General features: G+C 43.1%; 1 protein-coding gene across 1 annotated transcript in view; it reads right to left on the reverse strand.

Moving 5' to 3' along the window:
* The window catches only part of LOC134543281 (uncharacterized), a 50,600-nt gene extending 23,275 nt beyond the window's left edge, over positions 1-27,325 (reverse strand). Inside the window, exons 1-9 of the mRNA XM_063388191.1 lie at positions 27,307-27,325; positions 25,047-25,303; positions 18,627-18,914; positions 12,487-12,654; positions 12,310-12,420; positions 9,339-9,465; positions 7,196-7,308; positions 4,028-4,388; positions 1,077-1,303 (exon numbers count right to left, since the gene is read on the reverse strand). Coding sequence (XP_063244261.1) covers positions 1,077-1,303; positions 4,028-4,388; positions 7,196-7,308; positions 9,339-9,465; positions 12,310-12,420; positions 12,487-12,654; positions 18,627-18,914; positions 25,047-25,303; positions 27,307-27,325 — 1,671 coding nt within the window. The remainder of the gene's footprint in view (positions 1-1,076; positions 1,304-4,027; positions 4,389-7,195; positions 7,309-9,338; positions 9,466-12,309; positions 12,421-12,486; positions 12,655-18,626; positions 18,915-25,046; positions 25,304-27,306) is intronic.
* Between the last annotated feature and the right edge of the window lie 82 nt (positions 27,326-27,407).

Below are 27,407 nucleotides of genomic sequence, written 5' to 3' on the forward strand. Positions count from 1 at the left end.
CAACGTGAGTATTCGGGTCTGTGCAATATAGAATGTACATCATAGGTTTCCCTATTTAGATGTTGTTTACTATTAATGTCGTTTTTTTTATGTCCGTATTGTATTAGCACATCCTCGGTGCATATCAACATGGCGTGCAAGACCTTAACCTTACTATAAAAATCGCATCGTGCATGAATGACAATAATATAATAATAATAATAATAATAATAATAATAATAGAATCCGGACGACTAGACAGAATTCGATGGGGTTTGGTTAGTTTGATTTTAAACAAAAAGGGAGCATGAACTTCGGGGAACTTCGGGGAACTTCGGGGTGATGGCTCTCTCTCTCGTCTGCGAAATGAAGACTTCCCAACAACTTGCATGACAGGTGAGATAACTCATGTTACTCTATGTGCTATCCATCTCGATAAAGTTGTAGCTCTATATTTTTGAAGCGTGGCGCTAGATGCTGGCAAGACACGTGGCCAAAGTCTCCAGAGGACCCGGGGTCGAGAATCCTGAATTCCAGCCATCCTGATTCCTAGTTTCCCCCGTGTTTCCGAGACCACTCGTGCTGGAATTGGTGCCTCACCTCACTTATAGCTTTGAATATATATATACTGTATAGAAGTCGCGAGTGGATAGGATTCACTCTACGTTTTTCAGGAGCGCGTGATGAGCAGCTTGGGAACTTCACCGCTGCAGTGCGCTGCCTTAACGCCCTGTATCGTCTTAGTTGTTATTTACCCGTTAGAAGCGCAGCACTGTCGCCCGCTGTCATTCCCCGCACCCCCCCATCCATCATTCACTGCAGCTCAAGATCGTTCAACGGGAAGGGGGAAGGGGTGTTTGAAGAGTTCGACACTTCTCCGCTAGGGACCACCACAAGTCGATGCCCTAGAGATGGTGGCGATTGCGGCGGTGAATTAACCAACTACCTCAAAACCGTATTAGAAATTTTAACCTGGGCTGGCGACTTCTATACAGTATATATATTCAAAGCTTATAGCCAATCCCTTTCCAGACGTCATATATGCAATGGCGTACGTTCCTTCCCCCCCCCCCCAAAAAAAATTTTTTTTTCTTTACCGCGTGGTAGCACTGGTAGTCGTCCGCGACGGCCTCCTGACTGGTCGACGCCGCCAGCACCGCGTCTCCCGTCTCGCCGTCGGCCTTGAGCAGCGCCTGCGCGCGGCGCCTGTCCACCAGGATCTCGCCCTCCGAGAGCGTCTTCTGCAAGGTGCGCTTCTTGCTGCGTCGCTCCGGCGCCTGCGGCTCGAAGTCGATGAAGATCTCCTTGTAGGTCCTGCTCCTGCCTGTAGGGAAACAACATTAGTTGTTGCAGGGGCGCAACAAAAAGGGGGTCAAGGGTATTTTGCGCCCCCCCCCCCCCTCCATCTGAAACCTTGAAGTGAGGGCAAACGGGGGGCAAAGAAAGTGCTGTGTAATCAATTTTTAGATAATATAAAACTGCTTAAATAGCACCATTTTCCACCTTGAAAATACAAATTTTTTTCCCGGGGGAGGACCCCCGGACCCCCTCGCTTCAATAGGGGGGGATCGATGATTCTTTATAAAAAGGTATATTGCCCCCCCCCCCCTTCCACCTTTTGGAAATTTAGTTGTCGCGCCCCTGATTAGTTGCGATATATTGTTACGAATGAAAAGGGGTACACGACTTTTCCAGAAAACAGCAGACTTTGTCCTGCCTGTGACATATTTATCTTATTATTTTACATCTAAAAGTGAACTGTTTGTATTTTACCTAGAATCTATAATGCGCTGTAAAAAAAATTGAAAAAAATAAATAAAATGAGAGATAACTTATAGATAACTAATCACAGTCACAATCAGTATTTTGTTAATATTTGTTTCCTACATGTTCCTTGAATTATAGAAAAGTAGAAATTTTATAAATGTTTAATTCCAAAGATAGTTTAGTTGCGTGTGATACAATTGTCATTTCCCTTCAAATAAATGAATAACAGTTAATCGTGGCTGCAGTATACGGCGTTGCACACAATTACTGTTTGTATATCTATGACCTATGATTTTGTGCTTACCCAAGGCGATCGGTTGAACGGTTTAGAAGTTGATGCACTGCAACGCCATTTAGTGGCGAGTTATAGCAAAATGGATACATAAAAAATATTCTCCCTGCTCAAATATCTAATTATATCTATTACCGTGGTGATCGGTTGAACGGTTTCAAAGTTGATGCGCTGCAGCACCATCTAGTGGCGAGGTACAAAAAATGGATATCATCAAAACCTTCTCCATGAAAAAACTTCCATGTGCCAAATTTCATGGCGAGTGGTCAAACGGTGTTGGAGTTTATCAATTTCATACATACATGCATACATATATACATGCATACATACATGCATGCATGCATGCATGCATACATACACACATACATATCAACATCCTATTTTATATATACATACACATACATACACACGAATGAATCACGCGAGTCTGCCATCTTTTCGGGGTTTCTGAGACTTCCTTATAGACGCAACACCATTGTTACACATATCCGTGTACTATTCACTAAACTACTCCTACCAAATGCATATATCGAGAGCTAAGATGTTTACACATCAAAATGCTCCAGAAATGATCCAACACCAGTGCACTCTAGCTCACAAACAGTTAACTATCAGGAGAGGATTGTGGTTGGAGTCTAAGCAGAAGCCACGAGCACTAGATTACAGGCATCGAGTGAATATCACATCAGAACATGAAGAATTACGAAAGAAGCCTCAAACCTCGAGAATACATGTCGTACGCCTATAAGAAATATATTAGTATATACTTTACTTATTTCACTGTAAAATAATAGTTCCAGAAAGAATCTTAACGATTACGTAAATAAATCACAAATAATTTTTTTTTATTTTATTTATACGTATAAAAACTTAGGGTATTTGGTGGTAAAAATAGACATTTCGCGAAAACTGTTTCGCGTCTAGATATTTGTCAAAACATTGCAGCTTATTCTAACGGCCAATCGTGGACACTCCGTAGCACAGCAACAACATTCACGTTGGCTCAATCACAGGATCACAGTCAAAAATGAAACAAATAGTTGCAAAATTTACAACAGTATGTAGAATATACCTATATATAAAAATAATTATAATCTTTCCGCTAAAAAAGTAGTTTATTGTTAGGCAAAAAAAACCTTCAGCGGATGTATGGATTCATTTATATTTATTTTTATTTAGAAATGTATCGTCGACAACGTGGTCATTACACACAGGTTCATCGAGAACAATGAAAATAATAATGTTTGATTAGAAAAGCTGTGTACATCTTTTGTAACAAATTTGTAAAATGTCCACTCCATTAATCTAAATTATATAGAACTATTTACTGATGCATATTATGACCACTATAGATAATGATAACATTTTAAATTATAGTTAATCTCAGTTTAATCAAATTTACCAGCCAATTCATTACAAATTTTTGTATGAATAAGCGGTATCTTCCAGTCGACAGAGAAACAAGCGTGTGGTCCGCGGTGTGTTTTTATTTGGACAGAACTGTTACGGTCTGTGTAAATTCTATTAATGTAGGCATGGGCGTCGCAAGGATATATTTTTTGGGGGGGACTTCAATTTATTTAGTTGTTTTAGGAATATCCATCCCCTAGGGAAAAAAAAGCGGGGGTTGGGGGGGTCCTCCCCCGGGAAAATTTTGGGTTTGAAGGTGAAAAAAGGTGGGTTATAGGCGTTTTTCTTTCCTAAATATTCTAATTATAGTTGGTTGCAATATACTATAATTTATTTTTTATAAAAAATATTTTAAGAGAACAAATTTGTAAACACACAGTTAACATATCTGCTGGTGCTATATCCACAAAAAATTATTAATTTAAACATCAGGAGAAACTACGAAACTAAATATATTATTGGAGGGGACGAAATTGAAGACTTTTATTATTGGGGGGACGTGTCCCCCCGTCCCCCCCGGTTGCGACGCCCATGATGTAGGTACGGGGAAAGCGGAGCTGCCTGCCACGCGAAGCTCACCGGGCTTGGAGGCGGACTCCGACTGCTGAGCCGCCGACAGCGTGTCCGCGGAGGACGCGGGGGTCGCCGCGGGCGCCGGGTGTCCGGCCAGGCTCTCCGGGGGCGTGGTGACGAGGAAGGGCGAGCGAGGGGGCTCCTCGGACTGCGTGCGGTGCAAGGGCTCGTGGTCGTCGTGCGGTTCCCCGCCCCGGTGGACGTGGTGGTGGTGGTCGTACGGCGAGGCGCCCTGCGCCGCCGCCGCCGCCGCGGCCCCCACGAACTGCCCGCCCGCCTCCGAGTAGCTCTTGGTGAGGCGTCGCGAGCCGCCGCCGCCGCCGCGGTCGTTGCCGTTCGTCTGGGCGCCTTGCGACACCATGCGCACCTGCGCGGGGAGAAACACCGCGTCCAAGGTGGATCACAGGCCGGCACGAGCGCTGGGTCTTCGCTCCTCAGACACCATTACGTGCCTGCGGCTCCCGAGACACCGACATTACAACAAGACTACTACCGCCGAGACCCCATGAACCTGCTACTCAGACGGTAGACAAGAAACACTGGCACGACATCAAAACCACCCCCACCACCTCTTTCTCCTTCTAGACCCACATGTACCACAGCGACTCTGAAGGTAGACCAAGAGACATTGACATGATTTCCTTCACCTTGTCTGGGTCATAGTTCCTCCGAGACTCTATGTACCTGCTACTCTGAAGGTAGACAAGAAACACTGGAACGACATCAACACTACCGCCACCACCTATTTCTCCTTCTAGGCCCGCATGTATCACAGCGACTCTGAAGGTAGACCAAGAGACACTGACATGACTTCCGCCACCTTGTCTGGGTCATAGTTCCTCCTAGACCCTATGTACCTGCTACTCTGCTGGTAGACAAGACACACTGGCACGACATCTAAACTACCGCTACCACCTCTTTCTCCTTCTAGACCCTCATGTACCACAGCGACTCTGAAGGTTAGACCAAGAGACACTGACACGACTTCCGCCACCTTGTCTGGGTCATAGTTCCACCGAGACCCTATGTACCTGATACTCTGAAGGTAGACAAGAAACACTGGAACGTCATCAACACTACCGCCACCACCTCTATCTCCTTCCAGACCCGCATGTACCACAGCGACTCTGAAGGTAGACCAAGAGAAATCGACACGACTTCCGCCACCTTGTCTGGGTCATAGTTCCTCCGAGACCCTATGTACCTGCTACTCTGAAGGTAGACAAGAAACACTGGCACAACATCAACACTACCACCACCACTTCTTTCTCCTTCTAGACCCGCATGTACCACAGCGACTCTGAAGGTAGACCAAGAGACACTGACATGACTTCCGCCACCTTGTCTGGGTCATAGTTCCTCCTAGACCCTATGTACCTGCTACTCTGCTGGTAGACAAGACACACTGGCACGACATCTAAACTACCGCTACCACCTCTTTCTCCTTCTAGACCCTCATGTACCACAGCGACTCTGAAGGTTAGACCAAGAGACACTGACACGACTTCCGCCACCTTGTCTGGGTCATAGTTCCACCGAGACCCTATGTACCTGATACTCTGAAGGTAGACAAGAAACACTGGAACGTCATCAACACTACCGCCACCACCTCTATCTCCTTCCAGACCCGCATGTACCACAGCGACTCTGAAGGTAGACCAAGAGAAATCGACACGACTTCCGCCACCTTGTCTGGGTCATAGTTCCTCCGAGACCCTATGTACCTGCTACTCTGAAGGTAGACAAGAAACACTGGCACAACATCAACACTACCACCACCACTTCTTTCTCCTTCTAGACCCGCATGTACCACAGCGACTCTGAAGGTAGACCAAGAGACACTGACATGACTTCCGCCACCTTGTCTGGGTCATAGTTCCTCCGAGACCCTATGTACCTGCTTCTCTGAAGGTAGACAAGAAACACTGGCACAACATCAACACTACCACCACCACCTCTTTCTCCTTCTAGACCCGCATGTACCACAGCTACTCTGAAGGTAGACCAAGAGACACCGACATGACATCAACACTACTTCCGCCACCTCGTCTGGGTCATCGCTCTACCGAGACCCTATGTACCTTGTCCATAGAAGCAATCACGCCAAGCAGGTAGAGCGCTAGTTACCGCGCTCCTTGGTAGTATTGGGGAAATTCGAGGGTTTTGTGCGCTGCAGGAGATTCCAGATTCCATTAGGTACTTGTTCTGGAAACATTTCCCTGTTCACTGGTTGCTCTCTCGACTGTAATGACAGTGACATGATACTTCTTTGGATGCGGACTTCGTATTTGTTTAGATACATTAATTGTCGGCCAATTTTTTCAGCTGTTTTAAACTGCTTCACAGTCATTTTTGGCTTAGGGAAAACAGGATCTCCTTCAATAAAATATGGACATTCAATTGCAGGACAGGTTTCTCAGGTGAACCATGTAGGCACTGGTTCAATGGATATAATCATCCCAGCCATGAGCGAGAATTTCTTTAACTATCTCCCCGACAACCCTCCCATTCACCCCTGAGGCCTCATTCACCGTGGTGATTCCTCAGCAGAGATACCTCTCCAGCTTCAGCTGAACTCAACAAGCTACAAAATCAAAGGTCTTATTTCGCTACCTGGCATTTTTAAGTCACGTAGAGAGCATGGAGACTCCAGGGGGAAAAAATTCGTCCACCACCCCCCCCCCCCCCCAAAAAAAAAAAAAGACACTCACTGCCGTGTTACACCTTCCAGAGGAAGAGAGAAACACCTCCGATCAGTCAACACGTACGCGTATTTCCTGCAATAAGACCGCATTACCTTCAATGTTGGAATCACTACTGCGCCAATGAACGCAATGGGACAGCAAAAATATCGCGTTATTGTGAACATATGGAAAGAATGATATGAACCTAGTTCTTGACATTAATTTCGCACGATACGATAGCCATAAATGTTTCCAGGTTTTTAATAGGTAGAAATATTAACAGAAATGTGCAATTTAAATTAAAAATGCATTTGGAAATTTCACGGTGGTGAACATATTTTTAATATTTCACAGAAACTAAATCTATTTGAGAAAATGTTTTTTTTTTTTAAAATGTGCTCGAGTCATTCAGCACTAAAAGACTAGCTCAATTTATTTTTTAATAAGATGAAATCTTCCTCAGAGGTGATCCACTTCTGCGAGTTCTTACCCTGTGAATGGTGCGAGGGCTGAGCGACAGGTAGTTCGGAGCCAGAGGCTTACGGCCCAAGCACACTTCCGTCTGGGTGGCCTGCGTCTTCATGGGAGCCCGCTTCAGCTTCTCTGTGGGACGGAAAGACAGAAGCGTGTCACAAATCACTCGAAGCATCGAGAGCCGTTACTACGCCCAGGGACACTGTACACGGAGGTGTAAGAGTTCCATGACTCAGACAAGGCATGGATGGGTTATACGTGTATATGCAAGTGCACCGGTGGCCCTATAATTTGCAGGGCCCTGGGCCTTAAGGAGGTAGTATCATAAATTATTTGCTTCCATAATTTCATGTTTTCGTACATTGGTTTGAATAAAATCTTATTGTTACGAGGATACTAGAGGCGAGGCAGGCCAGAGCAGCTGGGGGTCCAGGGGAGGCCCCATCTCCCGGAAGGGTAGCGCCAGTCGCTCCACGATAATCGGTTTAGGAGCGGCGCCTCTCTCCCTGTATCTAGATTGTTTGGCATTTTCCCACAGCTCCCGTCTGCGTGAAGTGGCGTAACTAGGACGCCTCTTTTCTCGGAGCTTCGAGCGGTAAAAAGGTGATTCTGATGACGCGATCCTTCATAGAGATACGAGATCTTCCCAGGTTGGGACTTGACAGGTATTTAAGACGGATGCCGGCCTGCAGAGAGTAGTGTGGGAGTGAGAGAGGCCGATGGCAACACCGTGGAGTTACCTGCGAAGGCAGTGAAGTGGAGAGGACGCACTCACCCTCTTGGTGAGCGAAAGTGGGCGCCGAGCTCTGTTGGGGAGAGTAAAATGTGGATGAAATGGAAGAGTGATTAATTTGTGGACGTACCTTCTAGGTGTTGTTATTTAATTAATTGTGTAAATAGTAGCTAAGGAATAAAACTTGTTAATTAATTTGTCTAACCTTTACGAACCTGTTTCCCACGCATAACAACAATGCAACTGTCAGTAACTATCGTTAATTGTTTACAATGTGTTTTAAAAATTTAATACACTTTTAGTTAATGATCTTTAGAAATTTAAAAACCAATTTTTATATCATTTCAAGCACGAACTAAAAGCACGTAATCGTGTTTCACGCATAAAGTTTAAATGAATTGTTTGTTTGTAGCATTTGACATGTATTACTTAATTTTTTGTATATTATTCATAAATAAATTAAAAAATTTCCAAAATTTTGAAAAACCATAGTTGTAAGGATTGTTGGAAAGCCAATTTTTTTTTTAGATTTAAGAATTTTCAACAAAAAAATTAAGTAATGAACAACAAATGCTACACAAACGATTTATTTAAAACTGCATACGATTATATGCCAGGGTTGAAATAAAAATTGCCTTTGAAGTTATTAAAAACCAATAAATTGGATTTAAATTTATAAAAATATTCTATAGAAAACAAACAATAATTATACATTATGTCCATAATATAATGCCGCCGTTAAATATTTAATAGTATCAACTGTAAGCATTGTAGAGCGTTTGTTCAAGGTCACAATTAAAAAGTAACTCAAACATTTTTTGATAAGCGCATGCGCAAATACTGCTTTGTTGTTTTCTTGCTTGCAGCGCAAAAGAATGGCTATTTCCCCAATTAGTAGAAGGCAACAAATTAGAGCCCTTCTCCCTTGGAATCTCTCTGTACGAGAGTGGTTGAACGCCGAAGTCCTTGACTGATTGGTCGTAATGGTCGAGACGACATAGCCCTTTTTCGCAGTCTTCCATTTTCAAATGACATGACGCCATGCAATTTGTTTTCCTTATGGGAGTTTATATTATCTAGAGTTGAGACACGAAATTGAAGAGGCAATTTATTCCATTACTCCAGACATGTTAGGCAGAGTGTGGGAAGATTTTGACTTCAGGTTGGATGTGTGCCGTATTAACTAAAAGTTGCACATGTTGAACATTTTTGTAAAAAAAAAGTTAAGATTACCTTTATTTTGATTCATGATTTGTTGTAAATAGTCTAAATTAAACTTTTATAATATACCATTGAAACTGGAACATTATTTTATGGACATCATGTGTTATAAATTTTGTTTTGGAATTGTGAGGCCAAAAAAACCATGAAATTGATGGAAGTTGTGATGCTACCGCCTGAACGCCCTCCGCCTCGCCGCACTCACCCATGACGACGACTTTGGGGGACTCCGCCCCCAGCAAGGGTCTCCGGTCGGCGCCGGACAGCCCGGGCGCCTCCGAGGGCAGCTTCTTGCCGTCTATCAGCCGCTCCTGACTCCTCGCCAGCACCGCCTGCTGCGGGCAGAGAGTCGACAGTGTCCCGACACACGGGGACAAGGGCTTATGTGTTGAACATGCCTGCACCTGTTCCACAACCGTGTTCCTAGAGCACGGTGGGACACGGCCAGCCCCTCATTTTCAGCGAGCGACCCATCCGCTTCCCAAAATCATCCACGCATGCGCCGAGCTCACTTTTTGACGTGACAACGTCTAATAAATCGATGAACGCCGGCTGCACGCACGAAAAAAGTTTCCCGTTACGCACATTGTCCCGTTACGCTGTGTCCCGTTACGCTCATTGATCCGTTTCGCTGTGTCCCGTTACGCTCATTGTACGCTTGCGCCGCACCGACAGAAGTGAAAACTTAAAACTTTGTTAATATGAAATAATTTCTACGTCAAATGTACGTAAGAAAATGAATCTGATTACTAGTACTTATAATTTCAAGTACTTATTTATTCTTTTATTATTAAAACAAAAATGATTCAATTTTATTCATAAAAGTATGCAATCATTTCATCAATGTTTTGTTATGACGTTGTCACGTTAAACTATTGTCCGTAAACCGATTTTACAGACAACCATTTTTTTTTATTATTTTTTTTCCGTCCAGATGGGAAACCCGCGTCTGTGACCAATAACTCATGTGTATTCGATTTCGTGAATATCGGAGGGGCGTACCAAACGTATTGATGTGCCAAATGAAAAATTATTTCAGCGAAACTATCCTCTAATACATTTTGTACACTTTAGTGGTCATAACACGAAATTATAGCAACTTGAAAAAAAAACTACTCGAGAAAACTAACAAGGCAGTTAACATTTCTGTGAAATGGTGCCACAACTCTAGTATTTTTGCTGTAACAATAATTGGATGTGAAACGTTTGGTACAATGCGTTGAAACCAGTTCCTAGCCTAGCGTCGATTTGGTTTTCGACTAGGTTTGGTGTTAGGACACATTCTGTTGTGTCCCAACAAGGCAGTGCTTATTTGCTATCTCACCCGAATACCGCCCTACGGCCCGCTCTATAATGACTTTGGAAGCGGAGCCTGATTTCATAGGATGTAGTTTCCATAACAGCACGCAGACTGAGACAGACCCGTGCTTATTGTCTCGGCAATGTTGATCTCTTCCATTTACGTTGCTCCGTGCGACCAATAGAAGCCGAGTAATTATCTGAGGTGGTAATCATGTTTGTTTATGTTCTAAATACGTTAAATATTGTTTCAACAACAAGAATATCTAGTGTTATATTATTTCTATATTGTTTATTTTTACCATAAATGTAAATTCTGCCCGTCCTCGAAGCATTATATATATTTTGACGTGACAACGTCTAATAAATCGATGAACGCCGGCTGCACGCATGAAACTATAACTGTAAAACTTTGCCCGCGAGGCAAAACCCGCGCATCGCCAACGAAACTGGCTAACTCGAGGCTCCCGTCTGCGGGAATGTGGCTGACCACAGCCAAAGGCCAGCAGGTAAGGAATTTCAGGGCGGTTTCTCACCCCCATGCGAGAACATATAACAGTCGTAAACTGCCAGATAATCCACCATCTAACAAGGAACTTTATCAAACGTGGTCAGGCTACAAAAGTGTGAGGAGGTGCAGAGTTTAGGAAAGGATACAGATGGAGCGTTAGACTTCAGACGTGATGCCGTTTTTTCCCCACAATTTATTTAATTCTGATTTTCACCTATGGTGTACGGTTGTTTGTATTCGTACAAGCTGTTCTAGTCTGCTTTTATTGACTGTAGTTAAACCGTTCGAAAGAAAAAAATTATCAAAATATTACTGGTTAGTATATAGCCTACATAAAGTCCAAATGAATCTTCATAACACAAATTTATGTATGACAGGAGTTGAAATTGTTCTGCAATTTAACCTCCAATATAGTTACAGCTGAAACATTTGTAAACAAACGGCCGCCGAATTGGTAATGTGTAGTACACTGAAATACCCCTCCCCTTTTGGCTTTACCACCTTTCACCCAGAATCGGACCTTATGATCGATCTGTAGATTTCCTAATTTCAAGGGAAGTGACATCAACCGTCAAATCCACCCTCTCCCCCATACTGCAACAATTAATAACTAGTGATACAGTAATACATTGTGCTAATCGAAAATACTGGTAAACTTATTTGTCATTGTATGTACGTCTACGTATATGCGCACATATATAATAACGTGCATCTGATTATGAATGTAATGTGGAATGTATGTCTTCAAACCCTACCCTTGGCTACGCAGTTGATGAATCCACCTTGGCCTATTTTAAGGAAGTTGAGATTGAAAATGAGAAAGAAAATAAGTATGAGGATGAGTTGGTGGAGGTTGAGGTGGTGTTGGTAAGTTTGTGAAAGGAGGTGGAGGTTATGGAGGTTGTGGGAATTGTGGGGATTGGGGAGGTTGTGGGGGTTGGGAAGGTTGTGGAGTTTGTGGAGGTTGTGGAGGTTATGGAGGTTGTGGAGTTGTGGAGGTTGTGGAGTTGTGGAGGTTGTGGAGTTGTGGAGGGTGTGGAGGTTGTGGAGGTTGTGGAGTTGTGGAGGGTGTGGAGGTTGTGGAGGGTGTGGAGGTTGTGGAGTTGTGGAGGTTGTGGAGGGTGTGGAGGTTGGGGAGGTTGGGGAGGTTGGGGAGGTTGTGGAGGTTGTGGAGGTTGTGGAGGTTGTGGAGTTGTGAAGTTGTGGAGTTGTGGAGGTTGTGGAGGTTGTGGAGGGTGTGGAGGTTGTGGAGGGTGTGGAGGTTGTGGAGGGTGTGGAGGTTGTGGAGGTTGTGGAGTTTGTGGAGGTTGTGGAGTTTGTGGAGGTTGTGGAGGTTGCGGCAGTGGTGGTAGAGAGGTAAACGCACCTTGCCTGCTCTCACGACGGCGTCGTCGAACGAGGTGAGCGTGTAGGAGCGCGCGAAGCTGACGTGCTTGGCGCGAGGCGGCGGGGGCGGCTGCGTGTCCGGCTGCTGCTGCTGCGGCGGCGGCGGAGGCGGCGGGGGCGGCAGCAGCTGCGGGTGGTGGTGGTGGTGGTGGTGCGCAGGGCAGGGCGGGCCCAGGTACTCGGAGCTGTAGCTCATGTAGGGCGGCAGGTGGTGCGCTGTCGCCGGGCAGGGCCGGTGGCCCATCAGGGGCGTCGCGACGTCGTAGCCGCCCCCGGCGGCGGCGTGGAGGTCGTCCAGCTCGGGCCGTATCGGCCGCGGCCGCTCCTGCTGACCGCACAGCGCAAGGCAACTTTATAACGCATTGTTAATTGATCACTTCACAGCTTTTGAAACAGTAATTTTTGTCTTGTATAGTTTGGGGAAATAAAATTTAAGCAAAAAACTTTGCAGTCGCAATTTTGCAATAATATTCCAGAAGTTTTAGTTGGCATTTCGGCTGGATTTTTTTGTTCTCAGAAGGCAGTAATACAACCGAAATTTGGATACAGCCACGCTAATAACTCAATTCCATACTGAATATCCCCAAGGGAACTGAAAAGTGCTCCAAGAAATTTTTCGAGAAATGTAAGCATGGCATAAAACGACCATGCGAAACAAACTATAGTTTATGTGAATACCTATTATCATAAATTAAGAAGTACTACTCATGGTGCCTCTGCTTTAAAATGTTACAATGTAATTAGGTTAAGGTGTAGCTTTTATTACATAAAATTATAGATTATAATATAATTGATAACCAATTAAGTGGTAGTCATGATCATTTTCCCTTCCAAACCAAATAAATCTACTACACTATCAATTATGGTAATACTTATTTCCGATGCCTCCAGTCACAACTGGGCAACAAGGAGTTAGTATCTCGCAGGTATTCAAAACAGGGGAAAAAATGTTGAATTTTACCCTACTGGAAGGGTAACTCACCATTATTTTATAGCGCTTCAAGCATTCGCAAACTTACCGCTGGAATACCAATAAAAACTAATGGTTATCATAATTTTTAACAGCTGTAAAAGTATAGTCGCAATGGGGGATAACCCAGCACAATTCTTGTGAATCTCGCCAGCAGTGTTATTAGTCTAGTAAATTCATACGAGGGGGATCCAAAAATAAACTGAATCAAAATGTTGCGCAACATGTAAGTACTTGCAGTACCAGTTTTCGTCATCAGAAAACGACGATCGTGGTTTCTCTGGCAGTTCTCTCCCCCTCTCTCTGTGTGTATGACTCTTCAGTGCACTCATGACACGAAAAAAAGGACCGATTCTCACGAACAAACTTCGGCTGTTGGAATTTTGTTTCATACTCGGCAAGAGCGCAGCGGAAAATTCACAGCCGCACGTTGTACTTGAGAACCAGTAATTTTTGTTCGTGTCACGAGTGCACTGAAGAGACACACACAGAACTGCCAGAGAAACCACATTCGTCGTTTTCGGTTGACGCCACTTGGAAGACTGACTCAGGAGAGGTCCCAAAATAGCTCCCCTAGCGGCGAAAACTAGTGCTACAAGCACACGATGTGCTACATCACGATTCCGGATAATTTTGGGTCCTCCCTCGTAGTATAGAAAAATAAGACTTTACTCATTTACTGGCTGGCTAACTTTCACCAGTAAGTTCTGAAAGTGAACAGTCAAAAAAAAAATTCTGCTTGTTTGCCCTTCTATAAGGTATTCGTCCTTACTCTTGCGCCGAGTAATCAGAAATTACTGAATCAGACTTCATTAAAGGAACTGTAGAGTCTAATGTGCATCTTTGCTTATTTATGTGTAAACACGGGAACAGCAAGAACAACTTACCATTCCGGCAACTTTTCTCCTTTGATGCCGGCGTACATTAACCACGCGAATGAATGAATGAATGAATGAATAAATTAGAGCAGCTTAATGTCCCACCGGCAACTAGGTCGTTAGAGATGGATGAGTGAAGCAAGTGGGATGGTGTGAACGCTGGAACGCAATGGCGTGGTGAATGGGGAGAAAACCCAGCAGCTCGTGTTTTCTGCTTGCAGAAATATAAAACAGGATTGAAGCACGGAGTTATAAATTGTCTGGAGACGGGATGCTGTGACGTTTTTGGAGTCCCCTTTTACCTCGCCACCGCCATATTGTCACTCCCAAAACATTGCGGTGCTTGTCCACATCTGATGATGGTTAGCGAGTAGGTAGTTATGAATTAAAATATCCGTCGTCAAACATAGTCACGTACATAAAATACAGTCGTTCAACATTTTTCCACAATACAATCACTATACTTCAGCCAGTTGTTTTGGGCGTCTGACCAGCATGGCGTAGGCCATGGTATGGAAAAATGGCCTTACTCAGTTACCACGTAATAATGCAGGCGTGGCCAATCCCTGGGCTACAGAAGATGTGAATGAAGTTATTTGTGCGATAGTTTGTTTCAGATGAAAGACTGCTTTTTTCTGATGGATTTGATTTAATAGATGTGGGGCATCAACGCTTCACACAACTATTCGTGTTTTCTTTTGGTTCATATTGTAACCTATGAGTAGAATGACATGGATAACTACGAACTTATTAGATTGATTTTTTTATTGTATGTACATAAGAATATCAGCAAGTTCACAAACTAAAGCAGTTAATAAGTAAATATTATATTAATCAATTCTGTAGTGTACAGAATTGTTAAACGGTTAAATGTATATATTTAAAATTAATATATTCAATTCAGTAAAAATAACTGTAATTTAGTTAATTGATATATTTAAACAGGACGTTTTTTGAAACATTTTTGTATTGTATTTACAGTAGTGCGTGATTTGTGATTTTAACTTTTGCTAAACGCTAAGCAAATGTTTAACAACATTTTGTTGTCGTTTTACCCCCATTTGATCCTTTTTTTTCTTTATTCACTTTTGTGCATTCAGAGCACACGACTCTGGCGGCTGTATCAAATCCCCATGTAGTCGGCCATTACTACACCAGTTTTTCTACAGTTTGTAACAGTCTCTACAGTTGTCAAGAGCATCTCACCACTTATCTGCAGTTATTTATCATAAAAAAGTATTAGTATTTAATTGGAAAATGGAAAGAAAAAATTAAGGTTTCGTCTGATAGTAAATAAAAAGCAGATTAAATCATTACTTGTTAGATTATTCATAAATGTTTATTTTATTTAAAAAAAACTCACATAATTATGTAATTTAACTGGTTAAATATAATTACATTCTGTACATTATAGTTTAATATTGCGAGAGCATAAAATTGAAAAAAAAAAAATTTCACTCAGTGGCATTCCGCAGTTTTCCAAGCCATGTATTTAACCCCTGCACCAAGCCACTTAATTGACGATTTATAAAACAATGTTTTATAAATGCACTTTAAAATCTTTAAAGAGCCTCTTCTCGCTTCTTGGGGCATACTCAGAATAAATATTTTAGGACGTTGAAAGGGTCACCCACCTGCTTCTACTCATACATTTTAAGCCAAATCGGTGAGCCACGATTCCGATCCTTGCCTCGTTAGGTTAAAAAGAATTACTGGATTAAAAAAAAAATCACATTTGAAAGCATGACACTTGAACGAAGATTAAATGATATAGAAAACGAAAATTTGTGATTTAAATAAGCACCTAACATTTAAAAAAAAATGCTTTCTGATTGGAGATGAAAGTTCGTTTGGGATCTGCATTCTCAACACTCCAACTTTCAACTGACAACTGCGGCAAAGTTACAAGTTATTGCATTGCATTTATCACCGAAAAAGCTCCCAAAAAAATTTAAAATTATCAACTGGAACTGAAATTTAAAACTAAACAGAGTTTAAAAAAATATTCCTACTTTTATATGAAACTTCCATTTAACACATTGTTAACAATGGGTTAAACCACTACTAGCGCTGTTAATTTGCAGGCCACCACGAACCCACTAAGACGACGTAGAATGAAGGTAAGTTGTTGCCAGACCCATCTATACGACCGTGGTCGGAACTAACGCATAACTATCGTCGTAAGTCCACAAGAGAAGCCTAAGATGTCCATCAAGTTCTGTCCCTGCCCGAACACGCCCTAATATTCACCTTCGGCCAACCTCGGGGATTTGTTTCATTTTTGTGCAGGAAAAATGAATTCAAATTTTAAAAGTGGTCGGTTATGTTAGCTACATTAAAACACTTTTAAACACTATGGACGGTTAGTTAGGTTAGTATAGCTACGTTCAAATAAACAGAGAAATATAAATACATATAAATAAACCCGAGGTTGGCCGAAGGTGAATATTCGGGCATGTTCGGGCAGGGACAGAACTTGATGTACATCTTAGGCTTCCCAAGTACACAACACGAAAGAGTGCGGGCTATCAAATGTAGTTAACTCGGCACATGACAGAGCGCGCGCGTTGTACGCAATCGGCGAGCTATCGATATCGATGTGGGCGCTCTATGCTATTCAACATAACCAAATGTGAATGATGCTATCTAGCGCTGGCTACATTTTTACTAGCGGTACACAGCAGCGACGAACAGATAAAGGTTATAACATTTGAAAACGTCTTTAAAAGAAAAGAAAAAAATATTACACTTGAATAAGTAAGCGGTAATATCCGAATGACTATTAGATTTCCACTTCACAAATACATAGTTTTATACGGGAAAAACTACCTACACAAAGCGTTCGGAATGAATCTAACAGCGGGACCAAAAACATCATACGACGTTTAAGCGAGAGTTTTTTTTTTCTCTCTCCAAATTTTGACACCCTAAAATACCAGTGCGAGGATTATGCGATAAAACACGTGAACCCGTATTTACTTATACGTTTTGAAAAAAATTGCTGGTCAAATGTCACGGGAAAATCACTCGGTAGTCAATGCAGTTACTTTGAGACACTGCCAACAGATGTCGGATACATCGCGAACTCTCACTGGCTGGAATGAACAGTGAACCGACTGCGCTCAGGTCGTGCACTCGGCCGTAGTGACGGGAGGAAAGCTGGCTGCCTGGGCACCTGGGCTGGGCTGACGAGTGAAGACCCAGGTGCGCCCAACAACACTAAGGCAGGCCGCAAGGCCCAAGCGCCCAACCCCTGCATGGTTGTTGAATCTCTCTGCCCCGTCCAACTCTTCTTACCCAGACCTTTTTCCCCTCTTGTCCAATAGTTTTCTTGCTTGCTTTAATGCACGATTATCCGATCCCCGCGTGAATCGGCCCAGTGTTTTCCCTGTGCCTATGCATGGTTTTACCTGGGTCACTTTTAGTTAGCTTTTGGGCTAGGCAACCTGAAGGGCGTCAGCCACGGCTACAATCGCCACCACGACTGGCCAATAAACCCCCAAATAAGCACACGATGCACGCCCCCTTGTTCTGCATGGTTAAAAAGACTAAATATTAAATAATGGAACATAATCTTCTATGGCTTAAAAAAAATACGTTTGAATGAAACATCAAGTAAAAAAAAAGGGGTGGGGGGTATTTGTCTGTAAAGTCGGTTTACGGACGATAATTTTACGTGATAACGTGAGTGGAAGAGAGATAGATGCGTCACAAGCCGATCGTGCCTCTCTATCGCTTGTTCCGCGCTCTCGCTTGCACGCTCGGCTCAGGATGGAACGTGACAATAATGAGTCATGCTTTTTTTTTTTTCGTGCGTGCAGCCGGCGTTCATCGATTTACAAGACGTCATCACTAGAGACCCGGAAAATTCGCGGGTTCATTTCGTCGTCATGCTAAAAAAATCACAAATAATTATACCTTAGTGCTGCTTCTGTCATTGGTTCACTGTTAATCCGGAGGACCGAGGGCCAATTAGAGACCCATCACTCATAGAAGTGTCGAATCACAGGCCACCCAGTCGAGACGACTCATAAGTCAGCAGCCAATGAACAGTTGGCACTTCGTCGCCTGAGAATTGGAGTGTTCTATGTCCATTGAAGTCGGAACTGAGATATAAGCATTTGAAAGTTCAAACAACTATGAATATCATGACATAGAACAAAATAATATTGGTCTTAAATTAAGAACAAACATTTTTATGTGTGTAGACGTGTGTGGATATAGTACAAATGAATACTAATATTAATTTCGTGTCCATAGCATAAAAAACCTAAAACGTGGACATAGAACACTCCAATACTCAGGCGGCGATTTGCCCGAGTGTGTAGAGGATGTTTGAGTCTATCCCGGAGGTCATTGAACCCGCGAATTTTTCCGGGTCTCTAGTTTATCACGTCGCATGGTGTAGAGCGGCGCCTGAGACGCACACTAGGCTCCGGAAGGACTCACCATCCGGGTGCACTCCTCGTCTTCGGGCAGCCAGGTGTAGCGCTTGGGGTCGACGGTGTTGCAGAAGGAGGTGGGGCGGCGGCGGAAGTAGGCGCACTCGAGCTCGTCGGGCGGCGGCTGCGGCGGGTAGGCGCAGGCCTGGGGCGGCAGCAGGTAGCGCGGCCAGCGCGGGATGGGCGCGTACGAGGCGGCGGGGCGGCGGCACAGCTCGTGCAGGTTCTCGTCGCTGGGCGCCTTGCGCCGCACGCACACCGACAGCAGCGAGTTGCGCGACCGGCAGGAGCTGTCCTGCGTGCACGCCACCGGGGGGGGGGGGGGGGGGGTGTCACTCGCAGGGGCGCAACAACAAGGGGGGTGGCAAGGGTATTTTGCCCCCCCCCCACCCCTGAAACCTTGAAGTGGGGACAAACTAGGGCAAAGAAAGTGCTGTGTAATCAATTTTTAGATAGTAAAACTGTTTAAATAGCACCATTTTACATCCACCTTGAAATACAAATTTTCCCGGTGGAGGACCCCCGGACCCTCGCTTCAATAGGGGGAATCGATGGTTCTTTATAAAAAGGTATATTGCCCCCCCCCCTTTTGGAAATTTAGTTGTTGCGCCCCTGCGGTACTCGGGAAGCCTTCTTTTTCACAGACGAGAGAGCCGGAACCTCCGATCGTGCATCTTCGGTTTTTTATTTTTTTATTATTTTGGACAACTCGTGATAAATAATGGTCTATCAGGTTGGGTTAGCTACATTATAAATACTTTAAAAAAATTGTGGACGGTTGATTTGGTTAGGATAGCTACATTAAAGATGCTGTGAAATCATGTAAACGGTTTCCTAGCCCTGGATAGCTACATATCAATAAAGTTATTTGCTAAGCAACCTTCGGGGAACTTCGGGTGTGGCTCTCTCGTCTGTTAAATGAAGGCTTCCCGTCCGTACTCACACACAGCACAGATTTGTCCAAGTTGCAGTGGCGCGCCAGCCGTCTCCTTCTCACTGCTGCTTCCCCTACTTTCCCTCCTTCACTTTCCTTCCCTTCCTGGAGTGAGCTGTTCCCCTGCTTATACTCTTTGCTTTTTGACTTGCGCAGTGTGTGCAGGGTATGTTTATTTAAGAGCTGTCATCAGGTGTCGCGCTGGCTGGCAGCCTGGCGGGAAGCGACAACGAAAGTCACCCCCAAAATAACCAGTTTTGCCCCAAAACCTAATGCGGACAGCAATGTCCAAGTTCCCGCCCATTGCTTAGTAGTTTATTTCTGCTCTGTCCAACTCTTCTACCGGAACCATCCATCTGTTCCCTGTAACCAACCTGCTTGATATTAATGCATGGAATCTTTGCATCCCGCATGTCAGTGCCCAGGGATTTCCCTGTGTCTATGCAGGTTTTACCTGGACCCAACTTATCTAGTTTTAGTCTAGAATAGTCAGTGAGGGGAGTTAGTCATGGCGCCAATTGTTGCCATGGCTGGCCAATCCCCCTCCTAGCACGTGATGCATGCTTCCTCTCCTGCATGGCTTAAAACCTGCATTATTAGAGCGTATAGGCTTCGGCCTGAGACGCACTTAGTCTTTCCCTAACCCAGACCACTTCCAAATACACTTAGTTATTAGTTAGGTTAGGAAAAAATAAATAAAACAGTTGTCTTGATGTGTGATAGCCCCGCCACCTCGCTTAACGTAACGTAAATGTCAGTGCTTCTTTTGCTTGCTTATTCTGTCGCTATTAACACAGTCGAAATTAAGCTAAATTTTAAGGATCCTGCGAGTGTGTGGTGTGAAGTGCCAGGCTGACCAGAGCGGTGTCTCGGGCGCCGGGCAGGTGTGTTAGTTGTAGTTAGTCTTTTTCGGTTCGTAACTCTGCCTTTTGCCAATAATTTGCCAGGCTATTGCAGGCCGCTTATATTGTGTATGTTTGCCATCGTAACGTAACCTTTAGTGGTTTTTGAGGTCATCCCATTTACTCGGGTTGAATTATATTTTGTATTGATTAATGCTACTATTCTTGCTCACGTGTTTTCCAGATAGCATCGTGTATAATTGGCTGTTTGAACTCTTGTCGCAGTCTCTACTGACCCGTTTGACTTGTAATTGCCTGAGTACATTTCCCTTCGTGACGCGTCTCTTTTGGGCTTTCGCGTGTGTGCTTTGGTCACGTTTTGAACTTTTGAATTATTTTGGCATAAATTGTCGTTAATTGTATTTTTTTTTGGTCATACCTTAATGGCCACATATTTGTCGGAATGATTTGAATGAGTTTCAAGTCTAGAATTATTGTATTTATAAGTACTAATTTGTGTGTGTACTATATCCGCGCTAGCACTGCGCGAACATTGCAAGTAAATTATATCTTTGTCTTGTCTATATTTTCAGTCAGTAATGTAATGGCTAGTTAGCACTGTAATTACGGCGCGTTGTATCGTGCCAATTTATTAGTTACATGTTTGGCAGTAATACTTATTTCCCTCTTAGTATTAAAGGGGATTCATGCCTTGCATGAATTTTAAGAGAATTCTTTTTGCTAATTGTTATGTTTAAAATGAATCCATGTGAGTTATACACTTGGTACCTTTTTTCTACCTAATATTTTGGTTTTTTGCTTCCTCTGACGTGAGACATATTATGTACACTACAACAAGTAATTATTATATTGTTACGTTCCCGAATTGAATGACTAACAACCATTTCTTTAAACAGAACATAGTAATCCCTGTTCACCGGATCTAGCTCCGGTCCCTCGTTCGTCTGTGTTCAAAGCATAGATGTTTGAGCTGTTCGGGTCTAGTTCGATGCCCGGACAGAACAAAGTTATGACTTTATAAGTTGTGTGTTTTTAAGTTACGTGTTTCTAAGTTACGACAGTTCTAAATCGTGACAGTTCTAAATTACCACTTTCTAAGCTATGACGTTTTCAGCGTTGTGAGTTTCTAAGTTACGTGTTTCTAAGTTGTGACAGTTATAAGTTACGACTTGGTAAGTTATGAAGTTTCTAAGATACATGTTTTGGCGTTGTTTTTTCTAAGTTACGTGTTTCTAAGTTAATGCCTTTTCCGAGTTATGTGTTTCTAAGCTATTATTCTAAGTGTTTTGGATTTATTCATGAATTTTATGTTGTGACTGTTCTAAGAGGCGGCTTTCTAAGTTGTGCGTGTATACCGACACGACACACGCGCGCTCCAGTGGCGTGAAACCAGATTGATGGTCAGGGGAGGCCGAAATGAAATTTTCTAATACAATCTTAGTACATTTACATTGTGAGAATTTAGTACATTTGTGACTGGACGGCTCACTAACCTTCCGAACCACAATGCCCGCAGTTCCCTGGGAGTAGACCCTGTCGCGCCAATCGTCTTCTTTCTCTCTCTCTCTTTACTTTTTAGGTTTTAACACTGATCATAAATTGTTTTATAAACGCAGTTATTGCAAATTATTTTCTTGATAAAAAAATAAAAATAGAGAGCTTTGTTTTGTTTCTTATTTGTAAATTTAATTTAATTTTAAATTTGTTTCATAATATAGATAATAAAGTTAAAATACCGCACGTAGCCTAGTATAAATATCCTAGCAGCACTCACGCTCAAGTTTATTTTTATGAGAGTTATATTTCCTGAAAATACTTGTGTTTGTGTGAATAATGCAAAGGAACGGAAATATAGACGATAATATTATATTAGTGGCGGAGAAAACGCGAGAACCACTGGAAATACTGCGACTCTGAACGTCTGCGCCCGGCTCTTAGCCTGACTTGCTTCCCGCTGAGCGTTTGGACGTTCACTGCGCTGTGATCGCGCGTCCTCTCAGCCAGTGAAGCAGTGCCTTGACGTGCGCGGAACTCGGGTGTTTACGCTATTGTCTGTCCTTGTAACTGTGCAGGATTGCATTTTCGCGCATTCGTTCCTTAAAAAAAATATTGCTTACTTTTGGCATGCGTTTGCCAAACCCATTTAATTCATGCCCTGCAAATTTCCGAACATTCTTTATTTCAATGGAAATTAAAACGTGAAAATACACAAACTGGTGTTGTGATTTTGGAAATTATTTGCAGTAAAACTAAGTTAAATTTTTAAAATTTATCTGACAAGGTTTTTGAGTATTGATTAGCTACGTATTGTAACAAAATGTATTTTCGCTAAAAAAAAAAGATAATCCTTAATTTAAAGATACCAGCTTTTAAAACTTTTACGACGTTCCGATCTTGGGCATTTTACAATGAAGGAAGGCTTAACATTTAACTTATCTCACGTATAACCACATTCGGCCCAAATACCTGGAAGTCAGAGGCTCTAGTGTCATTACGTTATCAAAGCTAGAACTTTTCGCTTTTTCCTCTCGATATCCTCATAAATACTCTCTCTCTCTCTCTCTCTCTCTCTCTCTCTCTCTCGTGAAGCAGGAAGCTTCAGAGCCCTAAATTGGTGTCACGAAGAACCAATTTGGGAGACGTGGCCACAAAAAAAAAATGAAACGATCGTTAAGAGGCGACCGCTAGCTCGAAAACTTTTATAGCCATCCGTTTCACCTAGCGGCTAATTGTCGTCTCACGTTTCTCACGAGTGCAGGTACACCAGTGTGCAGTAAAAACCTAAATAATTTTTAAAAAATACTATCAATGCTGCAAACTGGGTTAAACGTGAAAATCTACAACGCCAATTGGAAAGGTGGGAGGGGGAGGATCACAAAAGTCTCACAATTCACATGCTCAATGTAAAAGAAACAAAAAAAAACCCACCCAATAATATAGTGAAACCATAAAGTTTTCTGTTTTATTTTAAACTGTTATAGATTTTTATTGCTGTGCGCAGTTGTGGTCAGCGAGGATGTGGGGGGGGGGAGAAGGGGGAAGGGGGGAAAGGGGGAAAGGGGGGGGGGGTGGCGAGGGAAGATAATCAATTTGAAAAAATTCAGTGAAAGCAATGTGTTATTTTCAGATATGCAAGGTGAGCTGTTACAACATCAAAAGCCGCGTCGCCTACGACTTCTACTCACACTCTAAGTTAAAAGAAGTTCCGTATTATCCGAGCTAACTGTTGTTGAAATCCTAAAGAAAATCAATCTCAAAGATACCATTTTCTGACTGGGAAAATCATGGAGTGACGTCAAAGAACCTATGTCAAATAAAAGTTGGAAAATAAAAACATCACCCCACTGGGCTAACTGAAAACTGAGACACGTTTTATTATTCTGTCCCTTGTTATTCGAGATTTAGATTATCCGAGGTTGCCGTTGTCAACATTAACCCGGTTAATCGAGACTCTACAAGTACAGCCTTAATTTTGTTTCTGATCCATGTGGGCATCGAGTGGTGCTCCTTCTGCAGGGCTTTGGCTGTTAACGCACGTATGATCATTAAATCTGTCTGTCACACTGGGCATAATTTTGCGTGTATTAGAATTCCGAGAAAGAGGCCCTTAACATGTTTTGACACACACACACACACACGTCTTTCTAACTTCCTGCTATTTGCCCCGATGTCAAGTTGTGACGTTTGTGCACTAGGGGAATCGTCTAGTCAGCTCCACTGCTTTTATAACGTCCGCTAATCTGTTTGCTAACGGAGTTCTGAGTTTACTTCACAAAACAACTTGGAAATTCGGACAGGCTCTCGTCTTTATCCATTTGCCAAAGTTGTCTGGAGGAGTTTGCATTTTGGACATTTGTTTTTTGCCCTCACCAGGTTCAACTGTCGATAAGATTTGGGGAGCGCTCGAGACTGGATGATGTTCTCCAGTTGTCTCGTCGCGACTGACGATTCACGACAGTCGAGGCTCAGACCTCCGGACCCCCGCGTGGGCGTTCAGAAGAGGAGAAAGGAAGGAGGGAGGAAGGAGGGAGGGGGGAGGAAGGAGGTGGGGGAGAAGGGGGGGAGGAGGGATGAAGGAGGAAGGAGGGAGGAAGGAGGGAGGAAGGAGGAAGGAGGGAGGAAGGAGGGAGGAAGGAGGAGGGAGGAAGGAGGAGGGAGGAGGAGGAAGGAGGAAGGAGGGAGGGAGGAGGGAGGGAGGAGGGAGGGAGGAGGGAGGAATGAGGGAGGAAGGAGGAAGGAGGGAGGAAGGAGGGAGGAAGGAGGAGGGAGGAAGGAGGAGGGAGGAATGAGGGAGGAAGGAGGAGGGAGGAAGGAGGAGGGAGGAAGGAGGAGGGAGGAAGGAGGAGGAAGGAGGAAGGAGGAAGGGAGGAGGGAGGGAGGAGGGAAGGAGGAGGGAAGAGGAGGGAGGAGGGAGGAAGGAGGAGGGAGGAAGGAGGGATGAAGGAGGGAGGAATGAGGGAGGAATGAGGGAGGAAGGAGGAGGGAGGAAGGAGGAGGGAGGAAGGAGGGAGGAATGAGGGAGGAAGGAGGAGGGAGGAAGGAGGGTGGAAGGAGGAGGAGGAAGGAGGGAGGAAGGAAGGAGGGAGGAAGGAAGGAGGGAGGAAGGAAGGAGGAGGGAGGAGGCACTCACGTGGTAGGCGGAGAGGCAGCCGAAGAGGCCGCCGCCCTGTCCGCGCGCCTTCTCCAGCACATCTAGCTGCTTGCTGGTGATGCAGTACTGCTCGCGGATGTCCTCCTTGGAGTAGAGCGGCGTGCCTCGCTTGTTGCGCTGCAGCAGGTGGCGTCGCCGGCCCATCGTCTCATCCTCCGAGTCGTAGCAGGGCGCCGCCTCGGGCAAGATGTCCGCCTGCGAGCACACGCGCGCGTCCGTCCCGTTGAGTTGTACATCTGCCGAGCGCCGGCCAGCAGACACCGTACCAATACACAAGAGCACAAGACAAATACGAATAACAAAAACACAGGAAAAAAATCTAATTTGAAGTGTAGACGAGAATATCCAAGAACACAGAACAAAATAGAAAGTGAATACAATCAAAATAAAAAAAATACTAATTAGTTAAGCGCTATTCCTGTAAATTTAACACCATACTTCTCTTGAATTTGTTGTACTGCCACAAATATTTTCAACACATATTTACTAAGTGTTATATATAATGGGGGCCAAAACTCAAGGTAGTCTTTCAGTATGGTAGTCTTCCAGTTATGGCATTCTTCCATTATGACAGTCTTACAGTACGGCAGTCTTCCAGTATGGCAGTCTTCCAGTATGGTAGTCATCTGGTATGGCAGTCTTCCAGTATGGCAGTCTTCCGTCGACCCCCGTTAAAACAGGAGGAAATGTGCCATAATGGAAAACTACCATATTTTTATTTTTACAGATCGTGGTTATAAGTATACAGTGCTGCTTCCTATAACCAGTGTTGTTAAGTAACGAATTACAAGTAATCGGATTACTTGTAACGATTACTTTTCAAGTAATTTATACTTGTAACGAATTACATTTAAAAAATGTAATTCGTACTTGTAATCGGAATACATAACATTAATTGTAATCGATACATTAAGGTAATCGATACTTTATATTTACTTGCCGTTACTTGTATTCTCGGAACGTATAATGAATACAATTAAGAACAAGAAGATCATACACTTTTTATTAGTAAAGATTATAATTTTACGCTTGTAGTGCTACGATCGTATGCACAACATCTATGATCAAAAATGAAGAGCCATGGTGACTTGCAGTGTCTCCAACATTACCCTATCCTAAAATCTGCATTTTAAAAATTTAACTCATCGCTGCCGTCAAGTGCTCCCGTTGAGCGTCTTTTTAGTGTTGGTAAAGATGTTTTTGCCATCAAGAGAGGGAATCTATCTGATGAGAACTTTAAAATGCAATTGTTTTGTAAAGTAAATTCCACTACTTGTATGAAGTCTTTTGATGTTATTCAAGCAAGTTTGTCCTCAAATATTATTCATTTAATTAAAGATAATAAATTTAATAATTACATGAAATCATTTTTTTGAAAAAACATATATGTACCTATGTATGTTTATTAATGTAACAAAGTGTAAAAAATTGAATCGTAGGTCAGTTTTAAAATGGTAGCGGAAAGTAATTGTAATTGTAATTGTAATTTTACTGATTACTTCTATGTAAAGTAATTTTTACTTGTAATTAGTTACATTATCACCACAGTAATTGTAATTGAGCCCAATTACTTTTTCCGAGTACTTTTAACAACACTGCCTATAACCCATTTTTGTAAACATTTGTTTCTATTAGTGCGCGATCTGTTGAGTTGATTTATGACTGGAACTACAGAAAGTCACCGTCAGAAGCGCTATCTGTAACCTTTTAAGTTAACCTAAGAAACAACTAGGGTGTTAACAGCGCTACCTAGCGATACATTCTTCACACTACTTCGAGAGAAAAGCAGCTGCACTCATTCCATGGAGTGTATAAGAAAACATGGCAGAATTCCGCCTCGTCCTTTTTAACTATGGCAGTTTTCCATTATGGTACTTTTCCGCCTTTTTCGAAGAGGCCAGGTGTAATACTGACATTATGGTAGTTTTCCAGTATGGTAGTCTTCCGTCGCCCTGTGTAAAGTTACAGTAGTATTTTTTATGTTTGTTTAACGTTCTGACTGTGCAATGCATACAAGATTAAAAGTAACAGCAACTGTTTTAAGATTATTTAATATCCTAATAAATAAAATTTTAAATTAAATAAAAATATGTTATTTATATTGATAATAATGTGTTATGTATAAAACGTCGGTCATAAAAATAAAAGCGCACCCTTTAAACGAAAGCTGAAGGAAATGTAAAAGTCTAACGGCGCTGTCAATATTTTCGCCCCAAATAGTTTCCCTCTTTTAGTTTACCCCCTTCCTCCCTAGACATCCTCCGAACGAGATAACACGAGAATGAATGGTTGTCGAAGGTAAACAGTTATTGTTAGATGGGGACGTGTCTGTTCAGACAC

The sequence above is a fragment of the Bacillus rossius genome, assembly GCF_032445375.1.
Source record: "Bacillus rossius redtenbacheri isolate Brsri chromosome 9 unlocalized genomic scaffold, Brsri_v3 Brsri_v3_scf9_2, whole genome shotgun sequence".
NCBI lineage: Eukaryota > Metazoa > Arthropoda > Insecta > Phasmatodea > Bacillidae > Bacillus > Bacillus rossius.